Source organism: Centropristis striata, chromosome 8, assembly GCF_030273125.1.
Source record: "Centropristis striata isolate RG_2023a ecotype Rhode Island chromosome 8, C.striata_1.0, whole genome shotgun sequence".
Taxonomy (NCBI): Eukaryota; Metazoa; Chordata; class Actinopteri; order Perciformes; family Serranidae; genus Centropristis; species Centropristis striata.
In genome coordinates this window covers 2,756,685-2,773,022 of record NC_081524.1, presented here as the reverse complement: position 1 = coordinate 2,773,022, position 16,338 = coordinate 2,756,685, and the positions used below count along the sequence as shown (strand labels likewise).

Genomic DNA, 16,338 nt, shown 5'->3' with positions numbered 1-16,338 from the left:
GCCTGGTACAACTAAAGGTACATTTGTCTGGACAAATACAATCATAACAACAAAAACAGATCTTAGGAGGTTAATATCTAGACATTTTCCATGGTTTTCTTGATAATAATCAAAATCATTATCAAGAAAACCATGTTAAATGTCTAGATATCAGCTATCTGCTATTTTTGCCTTTTAGTAGAAATTCTACAGATATTAACAAAAGTCTGGGACACAATTTTAATGGGCCAATATTTTCATATTTTTTTTTATTTAAAACAAAATGATTATAATTACACCTATGTTATCAGTAGGTATTGTTAGTTTTAGATTTTGACTAATTTTAACTTTTTTTTTTTTCAGTTTTTAAAGTTCTTGTCAGGGACAAGGCTGAGTTAAAAAAAAAACAGAGCAAAATATTTGATAAATACATTTTGTTCTGTTTATATATATATATATATATATATATATATATCTTAATTTAAACTCTTTTTGTTGTTATCATTATATTTGTCCAAACAATTGTACCTTTAGTTGTACCAGGCATTAAAATGAACAAGAAATTAGAGAAAACAAGGGTTGTCTAATCATTTTTCCCATGACTGTATGTATAGACCACATTAGGCCAGGTCCTGATGGAGAACCTAGACCTTTTCAGATTTTGCATGTTGAATTCCCAACACAAAGCTCTAAGTGCTGTCTTCTTCAAACCCCCAGGATTATATAACACTGTAGAAATACTGACATTCATTAATCTATTGGACTAAAATCAAATGTGTCTAAAAATAATGACTGCAGCCTATAAACTATCCAGTATATTTAAGGGTTAAAATGATACCTTTTGAACACATGGGTTACTATAGAGCACATTAATTAAATCCTGATACTAATTCACAATTTTCTTGCTCTTATTTAGTGCTACAAAACCTGAACAGCCGATGAGCAGCATCACTGATGATATTGACGCACTTCTGGAAGAATTACTGGAGGACGACGACAGCGATTCCACTCAGATAAAGGTGGATTTTAACTTCTTCTCTGGCTTTTCTTATACATTTTAAAATTTAGATTCAATAACTTCTCACTTGTTGCAAAGCTTGGTTTGGATTAGGGCTGCAACTAAACAATAATTGATTACTAAATTAATCATCAACTATTTTGATAATCGAATAATTGGTTTGAGCAGTTTTTTTTAAAGACAATAAGTCCAGATTCTCTGATTTCAGCTTCTTCAATGTGAATATTTCTGGTTTCTTTGTTCCTTTATGACAATAAACTGAATATCTCTTTGGTTTGTGGACAAAACAAGAGATTTGAGGACGTCATCTTGTGAAAAAAGGATGAACTTATTATGCTCTTATATGGTTATAAAACTAAAACAACATAGATACAACTATCCTATCGTTTTTCATAATAGTTTCTGGGAAAATATATTGTCCTAAAAATGTGTTCTGGTGACAAGCCTAATAGTGGGCTAAAACAAAATATTTAAGTTATAGATAAATGTGAAGCATATCTCAAAGTTGTTATACTTTTACTTTATGGACATTTACTTCCCTTTTATGACTTTATTTGTCTGAAGCTTTTTTTTTTTTTTTTTTTTACAAATTAGAACAATATTTGAAAATGTGAAACTCCACATGAATGTTGTGTAATGCACAATGACAAACACATACAACTATTCAGGTTTAAATTAATTCACACCAAGGTTATAATAGTTTTGGATTTTTTTATTAATTTTAGTTTTAATTTCGTTGTGATTTTAGTTTACTAGTTTTAGTTAGTTTTTATTTTTTTGGAAAATTCTTAGTTTTAGTGTAGTTTTTATTAGTTGTAGTTGTTTTGTAATGGGGTATTTGTTGGGTCCAGATTCAATAAGGTCCCAATAAATGTTTCCTTTATTTCCTTTGTCTGATCCATCTCAGCCCCAATAAGTTTATTAAGTCATAAAACCAGATAGATGAAATAGATTTCATATCAACCAAAAAGGTTTACGGATGAAAAAAGTTGACAAAGACGAAAACGAAGGACATTTTCACTATAATTTTAGTTAGTTTTGTAACCACACAATACATTTTCAGTTAGTTATCTTTTTTTTTTTTTTTTAAAAACTCTCATTTTTATTTTTATTTCAGTCAACGAAAATGTGTTTTCAGTTGTAGTTTTCGTTATTTTGTTAGTTTTTGTTAACTGTGATAACCTTAATTCACACAAGATTTACTACAACAAGAATGTTTTTTGTTTTTTTTTAAACCTGTGGTGACAGTCTATAATCTGTAATCTATAATCTATTACCTTTCTCATTAGACTGAACAGTTTCCTAAAGGAACACAAGCAGAGAAGAAGCTGTCGTCTCAGTCCGGAGGGAGGAAGTAAGTGAATAAGTTATTGTTATTTAACACTTATCAATTATGGCATTTCATTATTTTAAGGCACAACTTTCAGCAAGGGTGGGAGTTTTTAGTCATTTTTGTAATTTTTGAAGTTGAACCTGAGCTTCTTTTATTAATTCTGTAATCAGAATCAGAAGTCTTTATTGTCATTGCACAGAGTAACAAGTACTAGTACAACTAAATTTGCCATCAACCCGTCCAAAACGTATAAAACACACATATAATATGACAGAAGTGGACAGGACAGGAAGACAGAGATGAAGAAAATAGAAATATAGCACAACGAGAGGAGAGGAGGAAAAAACAATGAAAAAAACCTCAGCAACATGAGCATAATACATAAAACACTTCACAACATGAACAGAGTTATGACTCCCGTACCTTATCAGCCCCGTCTCAACTCGCTGGAATGACAAAAAGCGATAACATAGCGGTTGCTATGGAGACAACCTCCAGAAACAGCCTTGAGTCAGGGCTGTTTGGGGGAGGTGGGATAAGACTGGAACGTGTCTCAAAAACACTCAGACACTCAGACCATTAAGGACACTGATGTCCAATCCACTTTATTTTCATAGCACAATATTAGCAAACTCAAGGTTCCCAAAGTGCTGCACAAACAATAAATAGATAACACAATACAAAGAGATGTGGCAAACAATAGAACAGTAAGATGCAATAAGATAAAATAAATTAAAAATAGGATAAAAATGAATAAAATAAAATGCAAAATGTACTGCCTGCACAAAATCAAATATGCGTGTATACAAATAAAAACAAAAAAATCATAAAATCAACACTCTACGTGGTGTTAAAAGCCAACGAGAAGAGGTGGGTTTTAAGAAGAGACTTAAAATGAGACAGTGAGGAGGTCCCATCAGAACCACAGTTATTCATCTTTTATATGAGGCTCTAGAGCCCGAGCTCCAAAATTGTAATTATAATAATAATAAATTAATTAGTTTGGTAGTTTATTTCTTCCATAATTACAATTTAAACAAATTTAATGGGTTAAAATTCTGGTAATTTGTGTTGAAGACTGAAGTTGATTAAAAGATTTAAGTGAAAAATAATGTAAATGCAATGTTGTTTGAATTGTTAACACTTTTTTATATTTCTACTTGTCTGTATTGCAAATTGTCAATACTTTATTATAGTTTTCGCTTGTTTATTTGCTTTTATTTCTAGTTTATAATGCTGTTTTCTATTTATTGTTTTTTTTTTTTTATGTCCACTTGACATTAAAAGGAAATCTTAATCTTAGGCTTAAAGGAGACCAGAGCAAATGTTTTAAAGAGTTTAGAAACAAACTCACTTTTTTTTTTTAAACAATATGTTTATTGATTTTCACAGCACACAGTGAAAAACAAACAAACACAAAGAACAATCAAACAAATAAAATAGAATATATAAAAATAAAATAAAATAAAAAGAACCCACACTGGGCTATACTACACTACAACTAGGCTCACAGACACAGAGAAAAAAAAAAAAGAAAAAAAAAAAACATATCGACAGATGATTCAGAAATTATATAGATACAAAAATAACTGACAGTTAAGCACATGTTCCAGTCCTATGTAAATCCTCGTGTAAAAATGGTTGAAATATTCATACCAATGTATGACATAAAAGGGTCCCATATTCTATGAAAGATGTCATCTTTATCACGCAGCATACATGTGAGATAGTCAAGAGATATATATTAACAAACTCACTTTGTCTTTTGGCTGTTTTTTTAATTCTCTTAACCCTATAAAGCCTGAACCATGAAATAATTGCCAGAAAATTAAATTAAAAAAAAAAACCTGCTGACAAATAAAAATAATATATATGAATTTGCATATATATGAATTCTAATTTGTATCATATTTGATACATTGGGTCTTTTTGTGCAATTTGTTGCTCACAGTTTGTTTTTCTTGAACTAACAAAAACATATAAAACCTAATATTTTTAACCAATTAAAACTTTGACTTTCCTTTTAACATTTACCTCAAATATACAAAATATATTTTTTTCCATATAACACAACATCAAACATCTGCTGATATGACATTTTCACACCAAAATGTATTTCTTTGAATTATTCGAGAGATATCTCAATTTTACTCTTAATATACCTAATTATGTCAGTTAAACCTTTACCTAGTTTACCTAAATGAGAAAAAGACTGTATGTTGCTTTATTTAATGCATAATGTATGAAATGCAATAAAATGACAACTGACAAATTTTCAAATAAGTTATTGTGTAACAAATATGATACATTTGGCTTTATAGGGTTAAATGTGAGTAAATGATGTTTTATATTTGTAATAATGTGTCCCAGGTTCTGCTGCCAGTGTTTGTGTGGTTCTGCTGTTGTTATTTGTGATGCGTTCTGTCTGTGACTCGTCCAGGTGCTGTCCTGTGTTCGTTGGCGGGAGCGCCGTCACAAACGGCGTTGGAACGGCGACATCCAAGAGGTGAAAACATGATTTATCACAGTGAGCGTCTGGCATGTCTCGTCTGTTTCTGGTTTGAAATGAAGCAGGACTCCTGGTCCGGATTATCTCTGAATGAGGCCCAAAGTAAAGCCCAACAGACCTTTATTTGTAGGTAAATATATTCAGTCAAACTGAACTGAACTGATCTCAAACATGTTGGACGACAACAAACACACAAACAACAAGCTGCACTGATCTCAATGTTTCTGACTGAAACTAAAAAAGTCTAACTTTGCAGCGTTATTTCGACAACTTCCGCAACAATATCCTGTCGCACAATTTATATATTTTTTCTGATAATTTCTACTTTTTTCTTGTGATTTTGACTTTTTTTCTGGTAATTTTGACTTATTTTGTCATTTCTATTTTTCTCTGGTAGTTTTGACTTTTTTCCGGTAATTTTGACTTTTTTCTGGTAATTTATTCTTTTTTTGTGGTGAATTTGACTTTTTTTCTTGTAATTTTGACTTTTTTTCTGGTAAATTTAACTTTTTTCTGGTTATTTATAAATTTTTATTGTGATTTTGACTTTTACTGGTAATTTTGACTTTTTTTGTCATTTCTATTTTTTATGGTAATTTGACTTTTTTTGGTAGTTTTGATTTTTCTTACTTGTAAATTTGACTTTTTTTGGTAGTTTTGATTTTTCTTTCTTGTAAATTTGACTTTTTTTCTTGTGATTTTGACTTTTTTGTAATTTCTATTTTTTTCTGGTAATTTTGACTTTTTCTGGTAATTTTGACTTTTTTGTAATTTCAGTTTTTTTCTGGTAGTTTTGACTTTTTCTGGTAATTTATACATTTTTATTGTGATTTTGACTTTTTTTCGACGGGACTTCTGGATGGTAACAGGTTCGACTGATGGTTTGTTGTTCTAAGATCTTCTTGGTTAATGAAAGTGACGGAGCAGCGATCTGCATCAACAGGGCCTGTGACCAGTTGAGGTGTACGTCCTGTGACTTCCGGCTGCTGATGTTCGATGACTGTGAGTGGGACCTGTCCTGTGATTACCTGTTCTTCAGGTGAGTCTGCACACACTGCCACACCCCCACTTTACAAAAAAAGTATGAAAATGTTAAAAGCTAGACTGATTCCTCCACCACTTTCTACCGGAGCCCGAACGACAATGGGATGTTTGAGGCCGATGCAGATTCTGATTTTAGATGAAATTCAGAGATGACCGATGTAATGATTTTAAAAACTTTTTATTGCGATTTCAATCATTTTGCGATATGGTGAGTATTGTGAGACAATAATTTGCGATTTAACTGTTTAACTGCATTTTGTGTCCACAAAATTGAAATTCAATCAAGAATTGTTTTGTCCAATCAGAGAAAATTCTCAGTGTATTCATCTCACTTCAGTCTTTTTATTTGTCCACAATGTATAATATAGTAATTTTGGCTTTTTTTTTTTTTTTGATAATTTCTACTTTTTTCTGGTAATTTCTACTTTTTACTTGTGATTTTGACTTTTCTTTCTATTCTACTTTTTTCTGAAGGCAGATTTACTGTTTTTCTTACAGTAAAACTTTAAATTTAATGTAATTTTTATAATTTTAAATATATTTTAAAAAAATAATAAAAAAAAACCAAAACTTTAGCCTAACTTTGCTGTGTTTTTGACAACTTCCCGACACGATATCCTGACACACATGGTGACTATAGATTCCTTAGATCTTTCAGTTTCACATGATACCAGTATGTCCAGTATATTCCCCAACGTGAACCCTTTATGCCCTCCGAAAAAACAAAAAATGGTGAAAATACTGCTAACCCGCGAGCCGTCAGAACACTAAATATTGACACTTGGCGGCCATGAATCGATATAATATCGCCACGCAAAATATTCCAATACCATTCTGTATTGAGTTTTTCCCCCATCTCTGCAGTACATAAAAGCATTCTCCTCTTCACGTTTATATTTAGGACATAACATCTCTCCACTGAGAGCTGCTGTCAGTTCTGTCTGTAGTTTAGATCAGCTATTCTCAACCTTGGGGTCGGGACCCCAATTGGGGTCGCGAGATGATTTCTGGGGGTCGCCAAATTATTTTGGAAGTCAGCTCTGTCTCCACTGTGTTAAAGTGTTCATGTGTTAATGTGTTTTTGGTCACTTAATGTCTTTTTTGGTCATTTTGTGTTTTGTTTTTTTTGTCATTTTGTGTCTTTTTTTGGTCATTTTGTGTCTTTTTTGGTCATTTTGTGTCTTTTTAGGCCATTTTGTGGTCATTTTGTGTCTTTTTAGGCCATTTTGTGGTCAATTTGTGTCTTTTTTGGTCATTTTGTGTCTTTTTTGGTCAATTTGTGTCTTTTTAGGCCATTTTGTGGTCATTTTGTGTATTTTTAGGCCATTTTGTGGTCAATTTGTGTCTTTTTTGGTCATTTTCTGTCTTTTCTGGTCATTTTGTGTCTTTTTGGTCATTTTGTGTCTTTTTTTGTCATTTTCTGTCTTTTCTGGTCATTTTGTGTCTTTTTTGATCATTTTGTTTCTTTTTTTGATCATTTTGTTTCTTTTTTGTATGATCTGAACTGTGCGTGTGAGATTGTGTTCAGTGAGCGGGGGTCGCGGACAACATGCATGTTAAATTGGGGGTCGCGACTCAAAAAGGTTGAGAACTACTGGTTTAGATGTTGATGATTTAGATGTCTCCACCACACGGAGATGAAACCGTCTGTCACCTGAAACCAAACGCCTCCCCACCAGCGTGGCTGAATCATTGGACTCTCTTCAGTCAGTTTTCAGGCTGAGTGACTCTGCTCTGATTCACCACGAGTCGTTTGTTGTTGTTGTTTACTGGAAGAAGTGTTCGCTGTCTCACTAAACAGGAAATGTTGAAGTGTGTGCAGAAAAAACCATCTGTGACCTTAAAGTGTCTGTGGAAAACACTTTCTATCTGTCATTTCACACTAAAATATCACACAATATGCTGAACATAAATGTATTCTGTCATAATTTCACGGCTTGTTTTGTCAGTTTGTGAGAGATTCTGTCAGAAGTTTGATTGTTTCTCGGTTCGTCCACATGGTGGCAGTGTTGAGCTGATCCGCTCACACTTGTTTCTCTGCTTTACAGCCACTGAAAGGTTTGGTGTGAAATAAATGGAGGCGTAGAAGCAGATTTTTGCAATGCACAGTTTTAAAAAAGCACAAAAACACAACTTTACATGTGGAAATGTATACTGGTACTTAAGAGTAAAATAAACTATGAAACCTCATAAAGACAAATTTTAAATTACTCGCACATAAAATGATAAAATACTTTTGTTTCACATTCAGGTTCTTTTTTCTCCCACATTTCCGACAAACAGCATCAGAGTTTTTTACCTTTTGTTTCTCAGTGGGAACAAGACCAGAATATAAACTAGGCTTTTTTATTTTAGACCTCTAAACCTGCTAAATCCCTTTTGAGGCGACACATCCATCAATGAAGGCTATTCTGATTTAACTAACGTATATTCTTAATTATAATATTGTTGCATTTTAATACTAAATCATAGATACCATTTTCAGCCTTATTATTTCTATTGTTACAGTAGTAAATGCAGAATATTTCCACTTTTTTTTCTTTTTTCCCCGTTATGTTCTTGTTGTATATTGTAGTATAATGCACACATTTATTTATTTTATATTAAATTATAATTTAAATATGTTTATGTATATTTCTCACCCATCCAACAAGTAATAAAATAAATAAAAATAATAAAAAAAATACAAATAAAATATTACCGATTTAAGAGCCTCCGGTTGTCTCCAATAAGTGTACTGTTTGTGTTTATATAAATATGGACTTATTTATACATTTTTTAATTCTTTTTTTAATGTTTATTGCTGAGCACTCGTCCCTGTCTCTACGCTTTGAAAAAAACAAATTATTTATGACTTTTATGTCCTCCTTTGATTATTGCGTTTCAGAAGATTGCGCTGTTGTCTTCCTCTGCTCAGCTGTATTTATTTATTTATGTGTTTTTTTTTTGTTTTTTTTAATTGGGTCACTAAATCTGTGAAAATGAAAAGCTTTTCATGAGGGGGATAATAGCTGGAACTGCAAAACGGAAAGTTATTAACCTTTTTTTCCCCATTAAAGTGTTTTAATGAGTTTAATTTCCCAAATAAATTAAACCAGTTAATCCACATCATCATCACAAAACCTACTGTGACCTGTTAAAGAATAATCAGATTTGGTTAGTTTTGATTTTATTCATCTCTTGACTCTGTTCTCAAGATAACTACTGAGTTTTTCATACCAAATTACACAGTTTTGACACTTTTTATTTTCTACAAAAACAATTTTTTCAAAGATTTCGACGACAACAAGTTCTTGGTGGCTGCGTCCAGCCTCACATTTGTTAGGTTTCCATCATTTAATCTCATAAGGTGACATAATGAATTAAATTTCATATCAGAATCAGTTGATTGTCCTATGGGTTTTTTACAGAGGCCCAGAGAGCTCACAGCAACTGCAATTTAGGAAAACAAATGCAAAAACACAAAACACATGCAAATTTAGAAAACATCTTCATCAATTTGACAACACAAGCAAAGCCGATTATAGCGTGCTAACCTTAGCCGGCGATCGTTATCGGGCGATCGTTATTGGGCGATCATTATTGGACGATCATTATTGGACGACCGTTATCGGGCGATTGTTAGCCACGATCGTTATCGGGCGATCGTTATCGGGTGATCGTTATCGGGCGATTGTTAGCCGCGATCGTTATAGGGCGATCGTTATCGGGCGATCGTTATCGGGCGATTGTTAGCCGCGATCGTTATAGGGCGATCGTTATTGGACGATCATTATTGGACGACCGTTATCGGGCGATTGTTAGCCACGATCGTTATCGGGCGATCGTTATCGGGTGATCGTTATCGGGCGATTGTTAGCCGCGATCGTTATAGGGCGATCGTTATCGGGCGATTGTTAGCCGCGATCGTTATAGGGCGATCGTTATTGGGCGATCGTTATCGGACGATCGTTGTCGGGCGATTGTTAGCCGGCGATCATTATTGGGCAATCGTTATCGGGCGATTGTTAGCCACGATCGTTATAGGGCTATCGTTAGCCGGCGATCGTTAGCCGGCGATCGTTAGCCGGCGATCGTTAGCCGGCGATTGTTAGCCGGCGATCGTTAGCGGGCGTTTGTTAGTGGGCTAGCAAGACCAAGACCAACTTGGTGCCGCTGAGAGGGCACAACTAAAACGTGTATCATTAATTTATTTGATTTGTTTAACTTCAATGTAATTGATACGGGCTAGCAGGCTAACGTTATATATCACGTTATAACCTGAAAATATCATTATCATGAAATAACGTGATCATTTCACTTTACAACGTCATAACGTGAAATTATTGTAGCGGCACTCCGTTTGGTCTTCCTTTTTTTACTGCGCCACTTCTAGAGTTAGTCGACAAAAACACTCTTTTTCCACGCGAGCGACGAGACATGACAACTTCTTTGTCTTTTAAAATGTTTACTTAAAAACAACAAAGTAAATTACAAGTCTGACGCACGGTCAAAAGACTGTGTTGCTTCCACCATGTTCTGACTCTGAAACTTAAGATACACAGTCAGTTACCGTAGTTACCACTATATAGTGACATCACAATGTAAAATTTAAAGCACAGAAACATTTTTAAGCCTTTAAACATTACTAATTGTATATTTTAAACTACCATACTCTAAGCATTGCATGAATTACAATGAAATTATCATCATTCATTTTTTAAACTGTTTTTAACTTAAATTGTTATTGCTGAACTGGCCCTAATTGGCCCTCACAATTATCATTATCTCGAAATAACTTGATAATATCAAAAGCGTGTCCAGACGTGTGCATCACTTTTAAATGTCCTCTGGAAACACTTCTGTTGTGTTGTGGTCTTTGCAGCGTTTTCTAAGTGCTGAGCTTGTGTTGTCAAATTGATGAAGATGTTTTCTCAATTTGCTTGTGTTTTGTGTATTTGCATGTGTTTTGTTAAGTTGCAGCGGTGTGATCTCTCAGGGACGCCGTAGGTTTCACATACAAGGAACTTAACTTCAACACAGTACAAAAGTATAAAAAAAAGAAGAAAAAATGGCGATAAAAGATAAAAAAAAACTGTAAGGATATGTGAAAATAGACCTGTGTCTGTTTTCAAAGCGTGCAAGAACATGGATATGATTTTCCAGAAACTGTAAAAAGTGACGGTATAAATGTCTGAGAGGTCCTGTGTTGTGTTTGCATGCAGCAGCAGGACGGGCTGAGACTAATTCCTGGAGACACTCTGTCGTTAGTTACAGTCACAGAGACTGATGGTGATTGACATGTGTGTAGGCGGGACGAGAGCTTGACTGAAACTTTTCTTTTTCATGTGGCAGTAGCAGTAAACGCAGAGGTTTTAAGTTATGAAACATTGTAATAAAGCGGCTAAAGTATGAGGAGAGAGAGGAAAATCTATAATTCTATGAATAAATGAATGTCCCGTTTTGTTTTCAGGCTGTTTTTCTGCCACAAGGGGCTAAAGCTATAGATGAATTCAGCCATTACTATTCTTTTTTTCCCCTTGTGACTTTTTTTTCTGGTAATATTGACTTTTTTTCTTGTAATTTTGACTTTTTTACTGTGATTTTGACTTTTTTTCTGGTAATTTATACTTTTTACTTGTGATTTTGACTATTCTTTCTTTCTATTCTACTTTTTTCTGAAGGCAGATTAACTGTTTTTCTTACAGTAAAACTTTAGATTTAATGTAAAAATGTATATTTAAAAAAAATCACAAAAGGAGCCAAAACTATAAATGAATGCAGGTATTATTATTATTATTATTATTATTATTATTATTATTATTATTATTATCATTATCATTATTATTATTATTATTATTAGAGGCCGACCGATATTAAAGATTTTATTTATTTATTACCTGTTAAGCGTCTTTGAATGTTTAGAAAAGCGCTATATAAATGTAGTGTATTATTACTATTATTATTATCATTACTAGTATTGTTATTATTATTATCATTATTATTATTATTATTATTATTATTATTATCGGTGTATATGCTGATCGACCAAATTCTTAACAACCATTAATCAATCATCCATTAATTATTGCCATCCCTTTTACCTATTATGCTCTTCCTTATTTTCTGTCATAAAATATAATTTTACATCGTCGGTCATAGTATTCCTGTTCAAAGTGTCGAATAGTGACGTATATGTCAGAAAAATGAATTCCTCTGATCTAAAAACTCCATTTTAAACTGTTTTCTCTCCTCTCGCCTTGAGCCGAGCTGAAAGTGACATTCATGTGCAGAATGTGCTTTTTCTGCTTTATTTATCAAGCAAAACTGACGTTTCAGCACTCAGTAGTCCTCTTTACTTCCCAGTGTGCTGGGTTTTTTTTTCTTTTAGTGTATTTTTAATTTGTCAGCCTCCTGAAACACTTTAGAAACAATCAGTGATGAGTTTGACCTTCATGTCTTCACATTAGCAGTCGGACACTCACAAGTAAACACAAGTTTACTTGAAGTAAAAACAGTAAAACACATTTAACTGGAGGTTGAGACGCTAAGACGTGTGATTAAATAGAAACTGACTAGTCTCAGCAACAGATTTAGAATTTTTATTCATAATTTGTTCATTAGCTTTTTATATTTATTTTATTTTATCATTTTAAAATATATTCACATGTTGTTTGATTTATTGACCAAATGTGACAATATAAAAAAATATTTAAAAAAATAAAAAATTATGTTTTGTCATTTTTAATATTTTGTTATTCAAATTAATTATAATTTTATTTATAAAATATAAATATTTTTTTTTATTTATTTTTCCTGCCACCTTTTTAGTCCTCTAAATATGTGTTAAAATCACAATAAAAAGTATTTTTTCAGAATAGTTCAGCACTATCGGAATATTATATTTTTTATTAAAAGGTGTTAATTATTATTATTATTATTATTTTAAATATATTTACATATTGTTTGATTTATTGACCAAATGTGACAATATAAAAAAATATATTAAAACAACAAAAAAATTATGTTTTGTCATTTTTAATATTTAGTTATTGAAATTAATGATAATTTTATTTATAAAATATAAATATGTTTTTTATTTATATTTCCTGCCACCTTTTCAGTCCTCTAAATATGTATCAAAATCACAATAAAAATGTTTTTCTCAAAATATTCCTCCTCCAAAAAAATAAATAAATATTATGTTTTGTCATTTATAATATTTTGTTGTTCAAATTATTGATAATTATATTTATAAAATATAAATATGTTTTTAATTTTTATTCCCTGCCATCATTTCAGTCCTGAGCGTTTGTCAAAATCGCAATTTGATTTATTTTTGTCCAAATTGACGAGAACTATCTGAATATTTATCCTCAAGCTGACACTTTTTCTCTTTTTTCTTCTTTAAAAATGTTTTCCACATATTTTTTTCATCTGAATAGAAAGTGTCCACCCATTAGCAGGGCTAGAAAAATTAGTTTTATTCTTCAAAGTCGTATTTTAATTAAAGAGGTGTACTCGAAAGCGTTCATGTTAATAAAAAACACGCTCGTTTTGTACATTTAATCATAGGCAGAAAAAAACGTGTGTTTGTTGTCGTCTCAGAAAAGCAGTTATTACTTGAGCCTGCGGTTTACTAATTGCTCTTCTAATTGTTGGGGGTGTAGGCGTCATGACTGGAATTAAAATGTAGTTTTCCAGTGGTGAAGAAAGGAGCTTTTTAAGGCTGAGAGTGTGAAATGAGCTGCAGCAAACCCAGTGAGGGAGGAGAACACTTAACGCTCCTTAAGTGCTCTTGAGCTTCATGTTTGACTCTGCAGGTGTTTGTTTCTCTGCACTGGAACACTTTTTAACTTTCCACAAGAAAAACTCCTTCCTGTGGTTCAATCCATTCCATGTTGTTGTTACTGTAGCTTTTACTGGAATCAAGCTGTGCTGATGAACGCAGGACTGTTTCAAATATATATAAATATATATATATATATATGTATTATATTTTATATTTTATATTTGCAGGAGTTTAAATGTGAAATAATAAATGCCTGAAATGTACATTTAAATAGAAATAAAAAATATATATAAAATGATATGTATATATATTTATATATATGTGTATATATATATATGTATATATGTATATTTATATATATGTGTATATATATATATGTATGTGTGTATATATATGTATATATGTGTATATATGTATATGTATATATGTGTGTATATATGTGTGTGTGTGTATATATGTATGTATGTGTGTATATATATGTATATATGTGTATATATGTATATATATATATATATGTATGTATGTATATATGTGTATATGTATATATATATATGTATATATGTGTATATATATATACATATTTGTATGTGTATATATGTGTGTGTGTGTGTGTGTGTGTATTAATGTTTTATTTTGTAGGAGTTTATCTGAAATGTACATTTAAGATGTTGATTGTGCACTCAAATATTTTTTATTTATTTATTTTTAATGTTTTCCAGGTAATATTTTCATCTGAATAGAAAGTGTACGTCCATTACCAGGGCTACAAAAAATGTTTTACTAATCAAAGTTATATTTTAATTAAGAGGTGTTTATATTAATACATTTTATTCTGTTATTTTCAAATACATTTATGTATTGTTTGATTTATTGACCAAATGTGACAATATAAAAAGTTAATAAAATACCAAAAATAAATAATATAATTAATAAAATAAAATGTTTTGTCATTTTTCATATTTTGTTGTTCAAATTAATCAATATATTTTTATATTTATATTTCTTTTCCACCACCTTTTCAGTCCTCTAAATATGTGTCAAAATCACAATAAAACGTTTTTCTCCAAATAAGTCAGCACTATCGGAATATTGTAGTTTATTAAAAGGTGCTTTTTATATTTTATTATTATTTTATTTTTTTAATTTAAATATATTTATATATTGTTTGATTCATTGTCCAAATGTGACAATATAAAAAAATCAATAAAATACCAAAAAATGTTAAAAATGTCTCAATATTTTTCTGTTCAAATGAATTATCTTAATAAATAATGATCTTTAATCAGACTGAGAGTCAACAGTTGCAGCTCTGTGAGTCTGAACCAAGGTTATAATAGTTTTGGATTTTTCATTAGTTTTAGTTTTAATTTCGTTGTGAATTTTTGTTTTCAAATTCAGTTAGTTTTAGTTCGTTTTTAAAGTGAGTTTTCTAGTTTTAGTTTAGTTTTTATTTTTTGAAAATGCTTAGTTTTAGTTTAGTTTTTATTAGTTTTAGTGTTAGTTTTAGTTTTTTTGTAATGGGCTATGTGTTGGGTGCCAGATTCAAAGTGGTCATAATAAATTTTGCCTTTATTTCCTTTTATTATCCATCTCAGCCCCAATAAGGTTATTAATTGTTTTGAATTTTGGTTCTAGTGTAAACATCCCAGTCTCAGTAAACATATTCACCATGTGTTGCATGTTCAAATAGAAACACTGAATTATGAATGAAAAAAGTTGACAAAAACGAAAAATAAGGACATTTCCACTATAATTTTAGTTAGTTTTAGTTAGTTTTGTAACCACGCAATACAGTTTCAGTTAGTTATCGTTTTTTTAAAAACTCTAGTTTTTATTTTTATTTCAGTTAACGAAAATGTTTTTTCAATTCTAGTTTTCGTTATTTCGTTAGTTTTCGTTAACTATAATAACCTTAGTCTGAACCTGAGTTATTACATATCTTTATTAAACTACATTTTGTTTCAGGAACAACATGCCGGACCGTCAGAAGCTGCGGGCCAAGCTGAAGCGGAGGCGAGGTTTCCGGGCGTACGCCTGCCAGTGCAGCTGGTTCTCCACGTCGGCGCCGACAGAACTCCGAGAGCAGCCGCAGCTCCGATGGGTCTGTGGGAAACACCTCCACTGATGTTCACTTCTCTGCTAAAAAGCTTTAAAAAACTCTCTCTGGATGACGGAAATGTGACAGACAGAGAAACCCTCCGCTGCTAATCTAATATCTGTCTCATGCTCTATTCCATACATCCTGATAATTGTTCTCCGTCACCGAGAAGCAGAGAAAACGCTGTAAATAAAATATTGAAAATCTGAATTATCAGCTTTTTACCCAGAAAATACAAAAAAACTTCCAAACTATTTTTTTGTAATTTCATCACAACGACTTCCTGCTGTAAATAAGTGTGAGACTGAACGTAAACAGTGAAAATGTCACCATAAATAACCAAACAATGCGCTGAAAGATGCTATAAAGTATTAACATGTAACCTGGTGTTAATGTAAAAATATCATGATAGTGCTTTTTTTTTTTAAAGATCTGAAACCTATATATAGGGACTTTTTATTACCGTGTAGTTTAGTTTGATGCAAATCAAATGTTTTACTTGTGAACAGTTTCACAATTATGGATGTAATTTCTAACCAAAAACTGTTAATATTTCCACGCATATAAATGATCAATGTTCAAATCA

General features: G+C 31.6%; 1 protein-coding gene across 1 annotated transcript in view; it reads left to right on the top strand.

Annotated features, from left to right (window-relative positions):
* The window catches only part of cfap418 (cilia and flagella associated protein 418), a 19,972-nt gene extending 3,634 nt beyond the window's left edge, over positions 1-16,338 (top strand). Inside the window, exons 2-6 of the mRNA XM_059339232.1 lie at positions 896-998; positions 2,287-2,351; positions 4,771-4,836; positions 5,783-5,878; positions 15,620-16,338. Of these exons, the coding sequence (XP_059195215.1) occupies positions 896-998; positions 2,287-2,351; positions 4,771-4,836; positions 5,783-5,878; positions 15,620-15,779 (490 nt within the window). The 3' untranslated portion in view covers positions 15,780-16,338. The remainder of the gene's footprint in view (positions 1-895; positions 999-2,286; positions 2,352-4,770; positions 4,837-5,782; positions 5,879-15,619) is intronic.